This window comes from Mandrillus leucophaeus, unplaced genomic scaffold (genome assembly GCF_000951045.1).
Source record: "Mandrillus leucophaeus isolate KB7577 unplaced genomic scaffold, Mleu.le_1.0 Scaffold101, whole genome shotgun sequence".
Taxonomy (NCBI): domain Eukaryota; kingdom Metazoa; phylum Chordata; class Mammalia; order Primates; family Cercopithecidae; genus Mandrillus; species Mandrillus leucophaeus.
Window position 1 is genome coordinate 2,433,522 of NW_012098210.1, and position 18,549 is coordinate 2,452,070.

At 41.2% G+C, this 18,549-nt stretch overlaps 1 protein-coding gene across 1 annotated transcript in view; it reads left to right on the forward strand.

Moving 5' to 3' along the window:
- ATRN (attractin) overlaps window positions 1-18,549 on the forward strand; it is a 123,903-nt gene that overhangs the window by 42,979 nt on the left and 62,375 nt on the right. The window contains exons 16-20 of the mRNA XM_011974926.1: window positions 3,067-3,286; window positions 4,850-5,035; window positions 5,602-5,835; window positions 15,423-15,516; window positions 17,635-17,687. Coding sequence (XP_011830316.1) covers window positions 3,067-3,286; window positions 4,850-5,035; window positions 5,602-5,835; window positions 15,423-15,516; window positions 17,635-17,687 — 787 coding nt within the window. The remainder of the gene's footprint in view (window positions 1-3,066; window positions 3,287-4,849; window positions 5,036-5,601; window positions 5,836-15,422; window positions 15,517-17,634; window positions 17,688-18,549) is intronic.

Here is an 18,549-nt window from a genome sequence, read left to right on the forward strand (position 1 = left end):
TGGATTCTGCTAGGGGAGAAGGAGATTCTCAGTCACTGATAATTAGCTAGGTTGGATTAAATCACCTGAGTTCCTTGAAGTTAAGGTATTATAATAGTGCATAATACTGTATAATTACCATTAAGAAATGTACATCTCGGCTGGACGCGGTGGTTTACTCCTGTAATCCCAGCACTTTGGGAGGCTGAGACGGGTGGATCACCTGAGGTCAGGAGTTCGAGACCAGCCTGACCAATATGGTAAAACTCCATCTCTAGTAAAAATACAAAAATCAGCCAGGCATGGTGGCGTGTGCCTGTGGTCCCACCTACTCAGGAGGCCGAGGCAGGAGAATTGCTTGAACCCAGGAGGTGGAGGTTGCAGTGAGCCAAGATCGCGCCACTGCACTCCAGCCTGGGCGACAGAGCGATACTCCATCTCAAAACAAAAAAACAAAACAAAACAAAAGAAATGTACATCTGCTTGGGTCTTTCACAGCCCAACCATCTCAAAAGAAGAGAGTACCTTCTTGTCAAGAGTTTCTAAGCCCAGAAAGGCTCAGTTCTCTGCCTGTCCACCCAGTGCTCTCAGGGGGCTTATAGTCAATATTGCATGATCACATTTTGTCATTTTTAGTCCAGAGTCATAAATTGTGATGCTACCCTCAGTTAAGTAGACTCATAAAACAAAGTTCTTTCAGCAGTTTCAGCTGTGGTACAGAAACATTTAGTGGAAATGTTCTTATCAAGCAGGGAGGAGTTGAGGGCAACGCTTCTTTGGATACAGCCTTCTTCATGTGAAGGTATGGAAATGTGGCCTGGGTCTTGGCTGCATGTGGCCTCTGTGTACCACCTATAGGGCCATTCTGAGACTGGTGGGAGGTGCCCTGTATTTACTTTTCTCCAATTAGTCCCTTTTTTCAGTGCAACTTAGATAGGGTACAGACACTCAAACATTGGCGACATATTCTTAGTGTGTTTACCTCAGGCTACTGTGACCACATTTGGCATTTCATAATATTTTGATAGCTTTTTCAGATTTCAGAATCTCCATTGGCAACTGTCTCTGTTGTTTCTCTTCCCATGTCCAAATGTGGGTCTCTTCCAGCATTCCATCTTTGGCTGGTAGCTGACCTTTCCCATAGTCATTCGTTCCCTCAGAAAATGGATGGCTCCCAGCTTTGTTGATTACCCTGGCATCTCTAACAATGACTCTCAAGTCCACAGAAGTTAAAAGGGTTCAACTAGGTGGCCACAGATATACTTCTGGTACCCTTTCTCTCTTCCTTAGGTTTTCTAACTCTAAACGTTTCTAGGTATTCTAATCTGCTGTGGCCATGTTTATGAACAGAAATTCACAGTCTTAATGATAAGACTGACAGATGAGAGACAACTGAAGTGTAATGACCTTCCACAGCTATACCTCTAGATGTGGCCCAGTTGGTAGAGCCCAGATTTTTATGGAAAAACAAGAAAGGGCACCCAGCCTAGCCTTTAGGACAGAGACTGGCTGGTAGAAAGCTGGAAGGAGGTGACCCCTGAAGGTGAAAAGGAGTGAATTAGGATGTCGAAGAGGGAAGGGCTTCCTGTGTATTAATTAGTACCCCCATGTGTGAGATGTAGAGGGAGATGATTAAGGGAATGGCTCTTTGAGTGAGCTGCAGGTAAGTTTGCATGGTTGACTGCAGGCTGGATGGGAGGGGATTTTTATAGTTGAGCTTCAAGAAGGAACCAAGGCCAGACCCTGCGAGGCTGTGGCTACTATAGTAATGGATCTGAGTTTTATCATGAAGGCAAAGAAATTCTTGAAGGGCCTTTAAAAAGTATTTTTAACTTTCTTTCTTTCTTTTGGATCTATTTATTTTTTAGGTCTTTTAGTAGGCATGTGTATTTTTTCCTTTCAAAAATGGAAATAGGCCGGGTATGGTGGCTTATGCCTGTAATCCCAGCACTTTGGGAGGCCAGTGAGGGAGAATTGCTTGAGCCCAGAAGTTCAAGACTAGCCTGAGCAACATAGGGAGGCCCCATCTCTACAAAAAGTTTTTTTAAAAAAATTAGCCTGGCATGGTGGCGGCACATACTTGTAGTTCCAGCTACTTGGGAGGCTGAGGCAAGAGGGTTGCTTGAGCCCAGGGATTTGAGGCTGCAGTGAGCCATGATCATGTCACTGCACTCCAGCATGGGCAACAGAGCGAGACCCTGTCTCAAAGAAAACAAAGGGAGGGAAATACAGTATATCTTTTGTTTTATAACTACCAAAATTAGGAATACTTACCATTTCTTGGCTAAACTTTTTATTTTGATTTTTAAAACTTTTTAAAAATTGCAATGAGAAGGAAATTTCAGGAGAGCAGAAGACAGATTATCCCAGGTGTCACTGTCCTGTTATTCCCTATAAAATCCAGTGCCAGGATGGATGAATGGATAAAGCAAATGTGGTGTAAGTTGAATATCCCTTATCTAAAATGCTTTGGACGAGGAACATTTCGAATTTTAGAATATTTGCATTATACTAACCAGTTCAGCATCCCTAATCTGGAGATCCAAAATGCTCTAGTGAACATTTTCCTTCAGCATCATGTTGGCACTCAAAAAGTTTTAGATTTTGGAGTGTTTTGGATTTCAGTTTAGGGATACTCAACTTGTGTTTGGGGATAGCCATCTCTTCATATAGGTATTTCAGAACTTAAATACTGCTTTGCTATAATTTCTGTGAATTTTACGATATATTGTCTTCTCTGAGCTACATTTTTATCCTTTATAAAATGGCCATGTTGAAGTGATGATCTGTCCTAATCTACCATGGCTGAGTCAAGGGATAGAGAGGTTTTCCTATGTCTATGGGGTATACTTAACTTGGTGGTTTTTATCTAGAAGCTTGTTTTGGTCAAGATGTTGGTTATATTCAGGCCAGGCATGGTGGCTCATGCCTGTAATCTCAACACTTCGGGGGGCCGAGGTGGGAGGATCGCTTGAGCTCAGGAGTTTGAAACCAGCCAGGGCAACATGGCAAGACTCCATCTCCAAAATTTAAAAAAAAAAAAAAAAATGTTAGTTGTATTCATACTTGTATCTCTTTTGCCTTTAGTCCAAGCTCACTTTAACCCCATGGGTCGGCCTTCGGAAGATCAATGTGTCCTACTGGTGCTGGGAAGATATGTCCCCATTTACAAATAGTTTACTACAGTGGATGCCATCTGAGCCCAGTGATGCTGGATTCTGTGGAATTTTATCAGAACCCAGTACTCGGGGACTGAAGGCTGCAACCTGCATCAACCCACTCAATGGTAGCGTCTGTGAAAGGCCTGGTAAGTTCATGGGTGAATTAGGTGGTATTCAGAGTTTAATGTGAGAGAAACCATAGGAGGCATAGTTAATTGCTGAGATGTGTGAAGTAGTGATGAAAACAGATGAAGTATTGATTTCAAGCATGCAAAGCAGAGTATAACCCAGATTTCAGAAGCAGAAGGAAATATTCTGGGACCCTGAATGGTTTTAATTATAAAGAAAACAAAAAATAACTAACTATTCAAAGTAATAATAACCTACTCAAAGAAACTGATATTCTAATTAACAATGAGATTGATAGGTTTATTGACCAGAAAAAGTATTGAGAATTGCTCTGAAAGGCAAATATACTGGTGTTGGCAGAGAAATGCAGTGGAAGAACAAACAAAGAAGGGAAATAAAAACAAGGAAAAGATTAGTAAAGCAAGTCACTGCAGGAACAGTGTTCAGAAAGGTAGTGTCAACAGGGAGAAAAGTGATGAGAGCAGTTCTGTAACCGAGGACAGAGGCAACCCAGAACTGCGCGAGAGCTGTGGGAGAGTACTGAGCCAACAGACACTCAGAGTTGCTTCCCAGCTTTCAGTCTCTCTGGGCTACATTTCGGCTAACTAAAGGCAGGCCCAGGGGTAGCTGCTGTGGCATGAAGACAACCCAAAACGAGCCTCCTCCTCCTGCAGAGGAACTCACAAGCAGTCGGTGGAACTGTGGGTTATTTTGGGAGGCTGGCCTCCATTTGCATTGTGTCCAGTTTTGGGAAAATAATTTGTGAGGAATTACAGAGGTGTAGAAGAGAATTCATAGCATTGTAGAAGTCACCTTAAAATATGATTTTTAAACTTTTCTAGGGGAGCTGCCAAGCAGCCTTTCAGAATTCTGAATCCTTTGGTGAATTTAATGAGTGCCGTGGTCCTTCTTCCCTCCAAAATTGCAAACATGAGATTTTACATACTCAAGTGGGTTGTAAAACCCTAAAGTTCATCCTGGGTCCCCAAACTCTAAGGGGCTTACAGCCCTACTTTTATGGAAAGATTCACTGTTTCCTCATCTTTGTCCTTGATGCTCTTTGAAAATAAAATGTATTTTTTCCACAAGTATGTAAATACACTTGACTAAACAGCACTTGATGACTTTTATTGTTTTCTGTTTTCTCTCATTTAATTGATTGCATGGCACATTAATGGGTCATCACCCACATTTGAAAAGTCTTGACCGGGCACAGTGGCTCACGCCTATAATCCCAGCACTTTGGGAGGCCAAGGCGGGTGGATCACGAGGTCAGGATATTGAGACCATCCTAGCTAATATGGTGAAATCCCATTTCTACTAAAAATACAAAAAATTAGCCGGACGTGATGGCATGCCCCTGCAGTCCCAGCTACTCGGGAGGCCGAGGCAGGAGAATCACTTGAACTGAGGAGGTGGAGGTTGCAGTGAGCCAAGATTATGCCACTGCACTCTAGCCTGGAGACACAGTGAGACTCTGTCTCAAAAAAACAAAAAAAAAAAAAAAAAAGAAAGAAAAGTCTTTAACCTTAGCAAACATGGTGGGGGCTCTAAGTGTCTCTCTTGGGTTTCATTCCCAGCAAACCACAGTGCCAAGCAGTGCCGGACACCATGTGCCTTGAGGACAGCATGTGGAGAGTGCACCAGTGGCAGCTCTGAGTGCATGTGGTGCAGCAACATGAAGCAGTGTGTGGACTCCAATGCCTACGTGGCCTCTTTCCCTTTTGGCCAGTGTATGGAGTGGTATACAATGAGCACCTGTCCCCGTAAGTGAAAAAGGGAGCCCTAGGCACTTATGCATGCCCTCTGTATAGGCAACAACTCAGACATGGGGCTGTGCTCTCAGCCTCTTAACATTTTAGAAACAAGACTGGACATGACCTCTGCTCAAACCTGACCAGAGACTACCATCGAGACATTGCTGCCTGATGACAACCTTCATACAGAATCAGGCACATTGACAGTAAATAAATGTAGGACGGATCACAGAGTACAGAAATAACTTGTCCATCCTCAATGGCATATTGCGCAATCCATGTAATAGCTCCATATCTGAATGTCCTAATTTGTAAAGTAAATGCTTTCCAATAGATAACCTCTAAGGCCCCTTTTACCTTCAATATCCTGGAATTGAGAAAGGAGGGAAGGGTCATCTCTGTTATGTATTGGGCAAAATACTGGGTTCTTTACATTCGTTATCTCTTTTAAATAATCAAGACAGAATAGTATTTTTGACTCATACCAGTTGAATAGTCTGTTAAAAATGTAATTTAAATACAGTGAATTCAGATCTACCTGAGATAGTCAATTGCAACTTTTTTTTTTTTAATAGCTGAAAATTGTTCAGGCTACTGTACCTGTAGTCATTGCTTGGAGCAACCAGGCTGTGGCTGGTGTACTGATCCCAGCAATACTGGCAAAGGGAAATGCATAGAGGGTTCCTATAAAGGACCAGTGAAGATGCCTTCGCAGGCCCCTACAGGAAATTTCTATCCACAGCCCCTGCTCAATTCTAGCATGTGTCTGGAGGACAGCAGATACAACTGGTCTTTCATTCACTGTCCAGGTAAGATGCTTTGCATATCCAAATTCAAGTGTTTCATTACCGATTTATGAAGAATAAAACCTTGGAAGCTACGTTGTGTGTATGTAACTCCCTCCCCTCAGCCCCTTCCTTCTTCCTCATGATTGGTACAAGAAGGAATAGACGAGAAGGTGATCCAAGGCCTGACCTGGACCTGCTGGGAGTGGTGGTGGGTTTCTAAGAAACCAATTCTAAGAAATTGACCTTTGATTCAGACTTGAAGTGACCACTCAGCAATGTGTCTGTCTGCTTCTAGAACAACTGGGAGAGGCTGGGCTGGTGCAAAGACTGCTCAGAGATTAGCGGTCAAGAACTTCTCTAAGAGCCTGTCAGACAGTGCTGTTGACAACAGGGCTCTTTGTGAGGACTTTATAAGGGGAAGTCCACTGTAAACAAAGGTAAAAGGCCAGAGACAGACTGGGAGAAAATACCTGCACTGTATGTAACAACTGATGATCATCCAAAATATATAAACTCCCACCCTCCAGAGAAAAAATAAAAAGCTAAATGTGAACCCAACCGAAAAAGTGGTTATTGGAGATAAAGAAACCATTATCAGAAAAAGAAATAGAAGAGGAAAATGTAAACTAACACCAGGAACCAATTTTTTGTCTACTAAACTGGATCAAATTTTCCATGTTCCCTTTTTTCCATACTAAGATTTGGGGGATCTGCAATTCTATTTTTAATCTACTAGGAGTTAACTTTTTAATGAAATATTTAAATCTCTGCTTTTTCATTAATATCAAGAATGTATCTAGTAAAATGACAACCCAGAGAATGGGAGAAAATATTTGCAAATTATGTATCTAATAAGAATCTAATGTCCAAAACACATAACTCTTAAAACTCAACAATAGAAAGACAATCCAATTAAGAAATGGGTAAAGGATTTAAATAGACATATGTCCAGAGAAGAAATACAAATGGCCAATAAGCATACGAAAAGATACTCAGTATCATTCATCATTAGAGAAATGCAAGTCAAAGCCACAATTAGATACCACTTTACACCTGCTGAGATGGCTATAATCAATAAATCAGTTAGTAACAAGTATTGGCAAGGATATGTAGAAATTGGAACTCCCATGCAGGTTGGCAGGTCCTCAGAAAGTTAAATATAGAGTTATCATATGGCCCAGCAGTTTTACTCCTAGGTACATACCCAAGAAAATTGAAAACATATGTTACCCAAAAACTTGTATATAAATGCTCATGCTTATAGCATCATTCTCATAGCCTCATGCTCATAGCAACATTATTCATAATAAGCAAAAGTGAAAACAAGCCAAATAGCTGGCGAATGGATGAACAAAGTGTTGTATGTTCATACAGTGTAATATTATTTGGCAATAAAAAGGAATGAAGTACAGACATATTTTCTGATGTGGATTACCTTAAAAAAGCATGCTGTGTAAAAGAAGCCAGGTGTAAAAGATGATGCATTGCATGATGCCATTTATATGAAATGCCCAAAGACAGTAGATGTTTAGTGGTTTCCTAAGACTGGGCATGGAAATGAAGAATAATAGGCATGAAGTTTTCTGGAGTAGCTGCAGCATTTTATGCTCTCACCAGCATCATATGAAGGTTCATATTTTTCCACGTGCTTGCCAATACTTGTTACTGACCATCTTTTTAACTAAAACTGTTCTAGTGGATGAGAAATGGCATCTCACTGTTGTTTGGATTTGTATTTTCCTGATGACTAATGAAATTGAACATCAACTTCATTAGTTAGCCTTTTGTATATCTTCTTTAGAGAAATATATATTCAAATTCTTTGCCCATTTTTCAGTTATGTTGTCTTTTTTATTATTGAATTGTAAGAGTTCTTTATGAATTCTGAAGTCCCTATTGGATATATTATTTGCAAATACTTTCTCCCATTATATGGGTTTCTTTTCACTTTCTTAATATGCCTTTTGAAATCAGAAGTTTTCAGTTTTGATTAAGTTCCATGTATCAATATTTTATTTTATCCCATGTGCTTTTTGGTATTGTATCTAGAAAATCAGTGCCCAGAGCAAATCACATAGATTTGCTCCTAAGTTTTCTTTGAAAAGTTTTGTAGATTTATGTCTTACGTTAGGTCCTTTATCCATTTTGAGTTAATTTTTATCTATGGTGTGAGGTAGGGGTCCAAACTCTCTTTTTGCCTGTGGATGTGGTCCCTGCACCATTTGTTGAAAAGACTTTTTTTTTTTAACCATTGAATTTTCTTGGCACATTTGTTGCAAATCAGTTGGCTGTGAATCTAGGAACTTATTTCTAAGCTCTCATTTCTGTGCTGTTGACCTACATTTCTCCTTTTGCCAGTATTACACTGTTTTGATTACTGTGGCTTTGTATAAGTTTTGAAATTGGGAAATCTAATTCCTCCACCTTTGTTCTTATTTTATAAGACTGTTATAGCTATTCTGGGTTTCTTGCATGTCCATATTAATTTTAGGAAGAGCTTGCCATTTTCTGCAACAACAAAAAGCCAACTGGTTTGATAAGGTTTGCATTGAATCTATTGGCCAATTTGTGGTGTACTGCCAGTTTGTTTGTTTGTTTGTTTGTTGAGACAGGGTCTCACTCTGTCACCCAGGGTGGAGTGCAGTGGTGCTATCTTGGCTCACTGCAACCTCCACTTTCCCAGGCTCAAGTGATTCTCCAGCCTCGGCCTCTACAGTAGCTGGTACTATAGGCGTGAGCCACCAACACCCAGCTAATTTTTGTATTTTTTTAGAGACAAGGTTTTGCCATGTTGCTCAGGCTGGTCTTGAACTCCTGAGCTCAAAGCAGTCCTCCTGCCTCTGCCTCCCAAAGTTCTGGGATTGCAGATGTGAGCCACCACGCCTGGCCTTTGCCATCTTAACAAGGTTAAATCTTCTAGCCTATGAACCTGGAATGTCTGTTTACCTCTTTACTTTCTTTTGGCATTGTTTTGTAGTTTTCAGTGTACATCATTGTCTTGTTCCCTTTTTTAGGGGAAAATAATTCAGTCTTTATTAAATATGATATTGGTTTAGATTTTTTTTAATACATACCCTTTATTGGGTTGAGAAAGTTTCCTTCTATTCTAGTTTTTTGAGGGTTTTGTAATGAATGAGTGCTAGATTTCGTCACTTTTTCTGTGTCTACTTAGATGATCATGCAGTTTTGTTCTTTATTCTATTAATACTATGTATTACACTAATTAAGAATGTTAAGCCAGTTTTGCATTCCTGGGATAAAGCCCATTTAGTCATGATGTATACTTTTTTATCATGATGTATATTTTTAATCCGCTATTGGATTCTATTTGCTAGTTGGGGATTTTGTGTCTGCATTCATGAGGGGGATATAAGTTTGTGGTTTTCTTCTTTTGTGATTACTGTCTGGCTTTCATAGCAGGGTAGTACTAGACTCTTAGAGTAAGTTGGAACATACTCCTTCTCCTCTATTTACTGGAAGAGTTCGTCAAGGATTAGCATTAATTATTCTTTGTAATCTGTGTTTTTCTAGGAATTTGTCTATTTCATCTCAGTAATCGAATTTGTTAACGTACAGTTCATAATTTTTTTTTTTTTTTGAGACAGAGTCTCACTCTTTCACTCAGTCTGGAGTGCAGTGGCATGATCCCTGCCCACCGCAACCTCCGCCTCCAGGTTCAAGTGATTCTCCTGCCTCAGCCCCCCAAGTAGCTAGGACTACAGGCACACGCCACCACTCCTATCTAATTTTTTTGTTTTTGTTTTTGTTTTTAGTAGAGACAGGGTTTTACCATGTAGACCAGCACGGTCTCGATCTGACCTGTGATCTGCCCACCTCGGCATCCCAAAGTGCTGGTGTGAGCCACCGCGCCCAGGTGTGAGCCATCGCGCGCAGCCAGTTCATAGCATTTTCTTTCAGGTTGCTCTTTAGCAATACGTAGTCACCTGTTTAACCTGTTAAGGATTTTTTTTTCTAATTTGGTTTTATTCATTCTTTTACATTTTGCGAGGGCTCTAAATATTGTGAGTTTTTTTTTTTTTTTAAGAGCTTGCTCTCTTATATTGTGGATGCAATAATTTAAGCCTTGTTGAATGTACTAAAATTTGTATTTTTCATTTTCTCATATTTCTTCCATTAACCCTTCCTTCAGGATTTGTTGCTGTGCATGTTTATCCTGGTGATATTTGGAGATTGAGAATTTTCTTATACTGGTTAATCCTCAAGGTTAATTTCTATTAATAACTAAATGTGTAGATCTGTCAATATTGGTCAGTGGTTGGGTGTGCTGAGCTGTTGTGAAGGTGTGGTATGATCTTCTAGAAAAGCTAGCAAGCCAGCCTCAGGTCACTCCAGCTCTGGTCCACTTGGACTGTTGTTGACTGGTGTGCACTCCTCCCTCATTGGAAGAAGGAAGGAGCAATGGACCTGGGTGTCTGGGTGCAATTAGCATGTTCATGGATGTGCCAAGTGCCTCCCAGTCTTGGGTGGTAGGGCCACCTAAAGATAGCTGGCACATTGCCTTGAGTCTGCCTGCCTTTCTTTCTTTCTTTCTTTCTTTCTTTCTTTCTTTCTTTCTTTCTTTCTTTCTTTCTTTTCTTTCTTTCTTTTCTTTCTTTCTTTCTTTCTTTCTTTTCTTTCTTTCTTTCTTTCTTTCTTTCTTTCTTTCTCTCTTTTTCTCTCTTTCTCTCTCTCTTTCTTTCTTTCTCTTTCTTTCTTTCTTTTCTCTTTCTCTTCCTTTCCTTCTCTTTTCTGTTTTCTTTTCTTTCATTTTTGAGGTGGAGTTTTGCTCTTGTTGCTCAGGCTTGAGTGCAGTGGTGCTTTCTTGGCTCACTACAACCTTCACCTCTCGGGTTCAAGCGGTTCTCCTGCCTCAGCCTCCCAAGTAGCTGGGATTACAGGCACCTGCCACCACCCCTGGCTAATTTTTTGTATTTTTAGTAGAGACGGGGTTTCACCATGTTGGCCAGGCTGGTCTCGAACTCCTGACCTCAAGTGATCCACCCACCTCGGCTTCCCAAAGTGCTGGGATTATAGGCGTGAGCTACCACACCCAGCTGAGTTTTCTTTCAAACACTCAAATACTAACAGGTGCATAAACAGAACAGGTACAAGGCTATAGAAGGTTGCCAAGATGGTGAAAAACTACATCACATTGATCAACCAAGGCAGATCTGAAGAATCAGATTTTGCTTACAGAGCAGGTTGTGCAACTATGTAAATATCTCCCCCATCCCATTCCTCCTTAGAGTTCTGCAGTGCACAGCCTGTGCAGCTGTCCTGAGCAGTCCTCAGAGGTCCAAGCTTCATATACCTTTCTAGTTGTAAAGCCTTATATCCATTAGGAGTCTTAGTAATCCCACTTGTGGAAATGTTTATCCATAAAGATGGTTATTTTTCTAATAATGAAAAATGTAAAGCAAACTAAATATTAGAATATAAGGGAATGGTAAAATAACTGTTAAGATTCATCAAAATCATTCTGCCATTTAAAGTTTTGTTTATAATTAATGAAATAATGTGGTAAAATAATTGTGATCTAAGTTAAAAAAGAAAGGTGAATATTAATATGAACATAATTGTGTAACACTGTATAGAAAAATACCAGAAGAAAAGATATCAAATGTGAACAGTGGTCTCTGGGTGGTTGGATTGTATATGATCTTTCCCATCCTTCTATTTTTTAAATATACTGTCATGAGCATATGTTATTTTTTAGTGAGTAACAACAAAAAATATTTTTTAGTGTCACTATGGGCTTTCACCTTGCTGTGATACATTTTCAGTTTTCCTGGACTAGCTCTTCTTTGATATTTTTTATCTTATTTCTCAAATTAGTTTTTAATGGGCCAGTTTGGGTGATTTATCAAAGATAAATTAACTACAGAGATAGTTGCAGATAAATCTTTCTGAACTTACTCCATGCAGTTCTTCCATGGTACAGACCCCTTGAAACTCTTTTTCTTCCAGCTTGCCAATGCAATGGCCACAGTAAATGCATCAATCAGAGCATCTGTGAGAAATGTGAGAACCTGACCACAGGCAAGCACTGCGAGACCTGCATATCTGGCTTCTACGGTGATCCCACCAACGGAGGGAAATGTCAGCGTAAGTCAAATTGGTCAGATTTACTCGTGGCAAATCGGTGTGGAACACAGTACTTCTATTTGACTTGAGTAGGAGGAAAAAAGCCACTTTGTTTTGGATACCACATTTCTTATTAAATCATACTGGTCAGAGGCTCAGCTGAGCTGGAAGAAAACTAAGGTTTCAGTGTAGCTGGTTAAAGCAACAAGCCAAAAATGTTAGAGTTAAGCTGACCACATTCTGCAGTGGTATAAACAAGGGCCCAAAACCAGAGAAAGTGCCAACTTCTGTTTCCTTTCCTCCCATTGAACAGGGCACAGGTCAGTAGTCAGAGGGATCAGCTCAGACATGGGAGTCTTGGGGCTCGTCTCACTGAGGAGAGAGCCCCGGACAGAAGGTTCCAGCAGTATATGGACCCTAAGGTTGTGGGGAGGGCAAGGTATAAGGGCTAGGAGTAGGAAAGTCCTGAGTTGGAGTCAGTTAGGAAAGTGTCTTCTGAATTCTCCCTCTTCCCCCCATCAGGAGGCCTTGGTGCCTGAAGAAGACCTCAGCCCAAGGGCTCAGATAGGGAGCCTGGGAATGAAGGCTCCAGGGCTAGGAATGTAAACATGTGAAGGAGCGTGACCCATGAGGTAGACCTGAGTCCTTAACTGCACCTCTCTCAGAGCCCCGCACTCAGGCCCACCTCATAGGTCACGCTCTGCCTGTAGGGAGGTCCCCCTTCCCCGAGGGCAGCCAGGTAAAGCCTATGTCATTGCCTATGGTCAGGCCTAAAAAATCACACAGAGGCTTTTTAACCAGGAGCCAGACTCCTCAATACTTCTAGTGTATTTTAAAGATTTAAATAGTCCCATGTTGGCTGGGCACGGTGGCTCACACCTGTAATCCCAGCACTTTGGGAGGCCAGGGCGGGTGGATCACTTGAGGTCAGGAGTTTTAGACCAGCCTGGCCAACATGGTGAAACCCCATCTCTACTAAAAATAGAAAAATTAGCTGGGCGTGGTGGTGGGTGCCTGTAATCCTAGCTACTCAGGAGGCTGAGGCATGAGAATTGCTTGAACCTGGGAGGTGGAGGTTGCAGTGAGCCAAGATCACGCCACTGCACTCTAGCCCGGGCAACAGAGTGAGACTCAGTCTCAAAAAAAAAAGAAAGTCCTGTGTTTCCCCTTTTATGTCAAATAGAAACCTGCAAACAATAGGACATTTTATTATGAGATCAAAAATTATGACAAGTAATACTTATGAACTGCTTTTTTAATTCTAGTTTCCAGCTGAAAAACATAATGGGTACTATAGTTGAAAGACTCTTCAAAGTTCTGAGCAGGAAAAGTAAACATAGGGAAATCTCTACCTACTTCCCAGATCCCAACTCCAAACTTTGGCATGACCCTTCAGAATCTAATCCAAGACCAGCCAGGAGAGAGGCAGTGTTCTAGCTGTATGTCCCTTACTCTCCGTGGGGTTCAGTTTCCTCATAATAATAGGGTGGTTGTTGAGATGAAAGCAGAGCAGTACATGACACACATTCTGCAGGATACTAGTCAATACTCAGTAGACGTGGGCAATTCTTATTACCCTTCTAATGCCATTCCCCATTACTCCTAAGTAAAAGTTCTTGCTCAGATTAAAAGGTACTTGGTAAAAATATTTTCCCACTCTTTGTGAATAGACTTTATCCATTAGACAGTAACTAGTGTACCTAACAGAGTGGTAAAGTGTACAAGGCATTGTGCTGTTAGCCACTCAAAATACAGGTGCTTTTATTATCCCCAAGATCAAGTAAACTGCCCAGGGTCTCACAGTGAGATGTGGCCAAGCTGAGAACCACGTCCAGTCTGTGCTGACCTTAACTACTGGGCTGGTTGTACTTCCAGATGCCATCATCCCCACATCAGCAGCTACTATCTGGCAGCATCACATTTTCCTCTGTGAGATCTACAGGGCCTGAGTACAATTGTATAGAACTTAGAGTTTGCCTTATTTTTCAGAGTCCTAATCCACAATAGAAAGCGTGGTGTTTAGAATACTGCAAATTGGCCAGGCGCGGTGGCTCACGCCTGTAACCCCAGCACTTTGGGAGGCCGAGGTAGGCGGATCACGAGGTCAGGAGATCGAGACCATCCTGGCTAACAAGGTGAAACCCCATCTCTACTAAAAATACAAAAATTAGCCAGGCATGGTGGTGGGTGCCTGTGGTCCCAGCTACTCAGGAGGCTGAGGTAGGAGAATGGTGTGAACCTAGGAGGCGGAGCTCGCAGTGAGCCGAGATTGCGCCAGTGCACTCCAGCCTGGGCAACATAGCAAGACCCTGTCTCAAAAACAAAAAAGAATACTGCAAATGGCACCAAGTCTTTGATGTTTTCTTCTTAAAATTGTATAGTCCTTAGGTAAGGATAGTAGCCATGGTTTCTTGAATGCTTACTATGTTTGAGACATCATACACATATCATCAAAAACACCCCTATGAGATAGGTACCGTTGTTATCCCCATTATATGGACAAGGAAGCTGAGACTCAGAAAGGTTAAGTAGCATTTCCAGAGTGACAGAAGAGCCAAGTAGAGTACGCTGGATTCAAACCCAGGCAGATGGACATAAGGCCTTTACTTCTCACTAATAAATTACACACCTTCCCCCAGTCTCAACAGAGCCAAGCATCAAACACTCACGATTCTGACTTTAGCATCCATTCTGTTAATCTCTGCACTATTCTGTTTTATAGTTTTCTTTGGGTGATTTTTTTCCCCAAAAGATTTATTTTTAAAGCATACCTCTCTCCAACTGAATGCCTTTCGTTTGTTCACCAGCAAAACAGGGTATAAAGTGAAAAGGTGTTGACCAAAAAACCTTTCATTTTCTTCAACTGGAGTATAATATTTGTCACAGCTTGTATTATGTTGGATGATAAAAGGAGAGATGTTGAGATGGCCAGAGGAGGGAGATGGGAAGAGCTATTTTCTGTAAAGGCAAAAAAGAAGGTGAAGCAAGGGTGGCGCGTCCTGAGGGCCCCTAAAGCGCTGACCTTGGCGTTGGATCCTGGTTCTGAGTCCTGCGGTAATTCCAAATGTGGCCATCATGGAGAAGGCACCTCAGCCAAGACCAGCCCTCCTTCAGAGGATAGTCACCTCCGGAGCACCTTCCTAGGGGCAGCAGCTATGTCTGTGTCCCCACACCCGGCACCTGGCGTTCTAGAGATGCTTCACAAATATTTATTGAATGAATGAAAGAATCAGAGCAGTGAAAAAGAGAGTCTATTGAAAAGATCAGAATAGTCATTGCTTCAGAAGGCAGTGGGTACCAGCATTTACTTTCCTCCTGTCCTTTGATTTTGGTTCCTTTAATGTTACCTATACATTATTATCATTAGCTGAAAAATCATGAATCTTGCCCATTGAATGCTCTTACTTTAATCTGTCTTTCCTACTGAACTCAATTCAGATAAAATTGCTTGTTTTGGAAAAAGTCTCCAATAGTCAGAATTTTTTAAGCCAGTTGTGACCTCCATTCGTTTTTCTTCTCTGCAGCATGCAAGTGCAATGGGCACGCGTCGCTGTGCAACACCAACACGGGCAAGTGCTTCTGCACCACCAAGGGCGTCAAGGGGGACGAGTGCCAGCTGTGAGTACCACACTCCCTGGACCACCAGGGAGGACCAAGAGGCTGTGCAGCTGCCTGAACCCCATCCTGAGAGCCACCCACTTCCCTGTGTCTTGTTGCTGTGGACTCTGAGGGATCTCTGGGTTGATTAGTTTGAAAGTTTGCCCATTCTACTTCAGACAGGTCAATCCCCAAACTGAGGAGGTCGTCGAGTTAGCAGCAATTCCTTAATGGCTCTTGAATTCACATTATTGTTTAAGTGATACTGACATTTCCTGGGTTGTCCATTCAGATTAGTCATTTTAACTTCAGCAACTACTTGATTTTTGTCATGTGAAGAGATTGTACTGTTTCCCAAAGAGTAGAGTTGGAAGAGCTGGTGTTTTGGTGATGGCATTTATTTGGCGTTTGGTTGTCTGATTGTGGAAATGATCCTCTCACCTTTAACATTTGCTGTTACTCTAGCATTTTCCTTGTTGAAGGATGTCAGGCATCTTCCTGGGGAGGGTTTGGAGTCCCCATCCATGAGGATGCAGGTGCAGCAGCATCAGGCACGTTTAAGATTTCAGACCTGGCCCTGCCTCCACTGAGCAAGGTGCTCTTGAGGCAAATCACTGTTCCCCACATCTGTCAATAGTGGGACTAGCCATAGTTGTTTTTGATGTCCTGTTAAGTTGAAATAGGAAGGATAGTTCCTCAATCAGTGTATACCGGGCTGTCTCACGGGGAAACCTCATAAAACGCATGCATCCGCATTGACTCATTCTCAAGAGGAGACTTAAAAGTGTTTAGTATCAAAACACTGAGCCGATTAATCATTGTAAACATCATTATTTCTTTTTTTTTTTTTTCCGAGACGGAGGCTTGCCCTGTTGCCCAGGCTGGAGTGCAGTGGCACGATCTCGGCTCACTGCAAGCTCTGCCTCCTGGGTTCACGCCATTCTCCTGCCTCAGCCTCCCGAGTAGCTGGGACTATAGGCGCCCACCACCACACCCAGCTAATTTTTTATGTTAGAGAAAGGGTTTCACCGTGTTAACCAGGATGGTGTCGATCTCCTGACCTCGTGATCCGCCTGCCTCAGCCTCCCGAAGTGCTGGGATTATAGGCGTGAGCCACCATGCCCGGCCAAACATCATTATTTCTTAAATAACAGTAGTAGTAATGCCACCAGTGATTGAGACGTCATCGCTAGTGCTACTCAGCAGGGTTTGGTCTGTCTACCTTTTTAGTTTATATTTGCATATATGCTTACTAGTTTCGTGTTGCCCTAAAGCCAATATGTGAAGAAAAGTCTAATCCAAGGTTAAATTTAACTTTTAGGTCCACATTCCTTTAAACAGAAAAATGTGATCAGGCAAAATTAATCACTCTTACCCTCAGTTAGCTGATGCAACAAAGACCTGAGGTGGCATCAAGTAAGACTTTCAAGTTCCTTCAAGATCACAGATGTAGGCAGGTGCTGCTCATCACCCTGGCTGAAGGGACACAGCATGCCTGCCTGGGAAAGGCCATCACCTGCTTCCCACCCTTTCCTCTTCGTGCATAGCTGTTGTGTTTACCTAAATGGCTTTGTGAAGTGGGAGGCTGGGTTTTGCTGATGTTTATAGATCATAGATGATATCTATGGGGAAATTGTTTTCTGAGGAGAACACATTTTTTTTCTACATACTGGTGAACACTTGTTCCAGGGTTTTAAAAAAACAGTGATTCTTGGTATTTAGTCTTCCCTCACTTGTGTTTAAAGAAGAGAATTAGTTTATCCAGGGAACATAGGAAAGAAGTGAGAAATTAGTATTTGAAAAATGTTTTGACTGCACTTTTAGAAGAATATGTAGTCCACACAGAATTGAAAATGTGTTTTTCATTATAGCAAATAGGTGTATTGCGTTTGGATTTTTCTCATTGCTTTGGCAAATGCTTGTCAATTGTCGTCATACAGTTGGTGTGTGAACTGCTGAGCAGTCAGTATTGAAACATGCATGCTCTTCGTAGACCACCTGAGCTGAGTTATGGTGAAGGATGCAGTTATAATGACTCCAGACTGTCTGTACTTTATATAAAAGGATCTGCTTGGTTTTAAAATGAATTCAGCTTCTGTTTTAAATAGAAGTATAAATAGTCTTTGTTTTTTCCCCCAGATGTGAGGTAGAAAATCGATACCAGGGAAATCCTCTCAAAGGAACATGTTATTGTAAGTGGTTTTGCAATTCTTATTTCTAGAAGCAAAGTAGTTCAGTAAAACTTCATTGTTTAACCTCGTTTGAGAATGATAAGTGCTATAGGACTATAGCAACCACCAATGAAGTGTTCCCTAACTTGATATGTTTACATTCTGTTAAGTTTACTACTTATAGGAGCACTATTTTAACCTGTTTTAATTGTGTTTGGGGTTAACGTTAGTGTGTCCATAGCAGATAGCAGGAGAGAGTAGAGAGGCATGCATCTCTGTCTTTCCATGTTATGTTCTCTTAAAACTTTATTTGCCATTACCTAGTTGGGGTCATCATATTTCATGTTTTAGGATATAGATTAAAAACAGAATTCTTAAAATATGGTTGAAGTTTTTGTCATTCTGTCTGGAACTGATTTGTGTTAACCACCTTGGGGTGAAAGGTCAGTCTGGCAAGGTCACCAGGTTTTTATGGGTAAATGTGTTTTCTCTTTATGGGAGAATGCACATGGTAGACCAGAGTATGGAACCAGAAAAAAGGAGTTAATGTTATGGCATATCCATTGTAATTATATACCTGCTGTACTGGGTTGAATAACGTCCCTTCAAAATTCATGTGTGCTTGGAACCTGTGAATGTGACTTTATATATATATATATATGTATATACACACATGTAACTTCTAAAAGAAAATAAGAGAAAAATATCTTGACCTTCCGTGGGGAAAAGTTGTTAGATATGTTTCTAAAAGCATAATTCATAAACAAAAAGTAGATTAATGAAACTATATAAAAATTTAAAATGAAACTATATAAAAATTTAAAACTTGTAGGAAAAAACCATCCAAAACATAAAAAGCCACAGACTAGAGAAAATATTGACA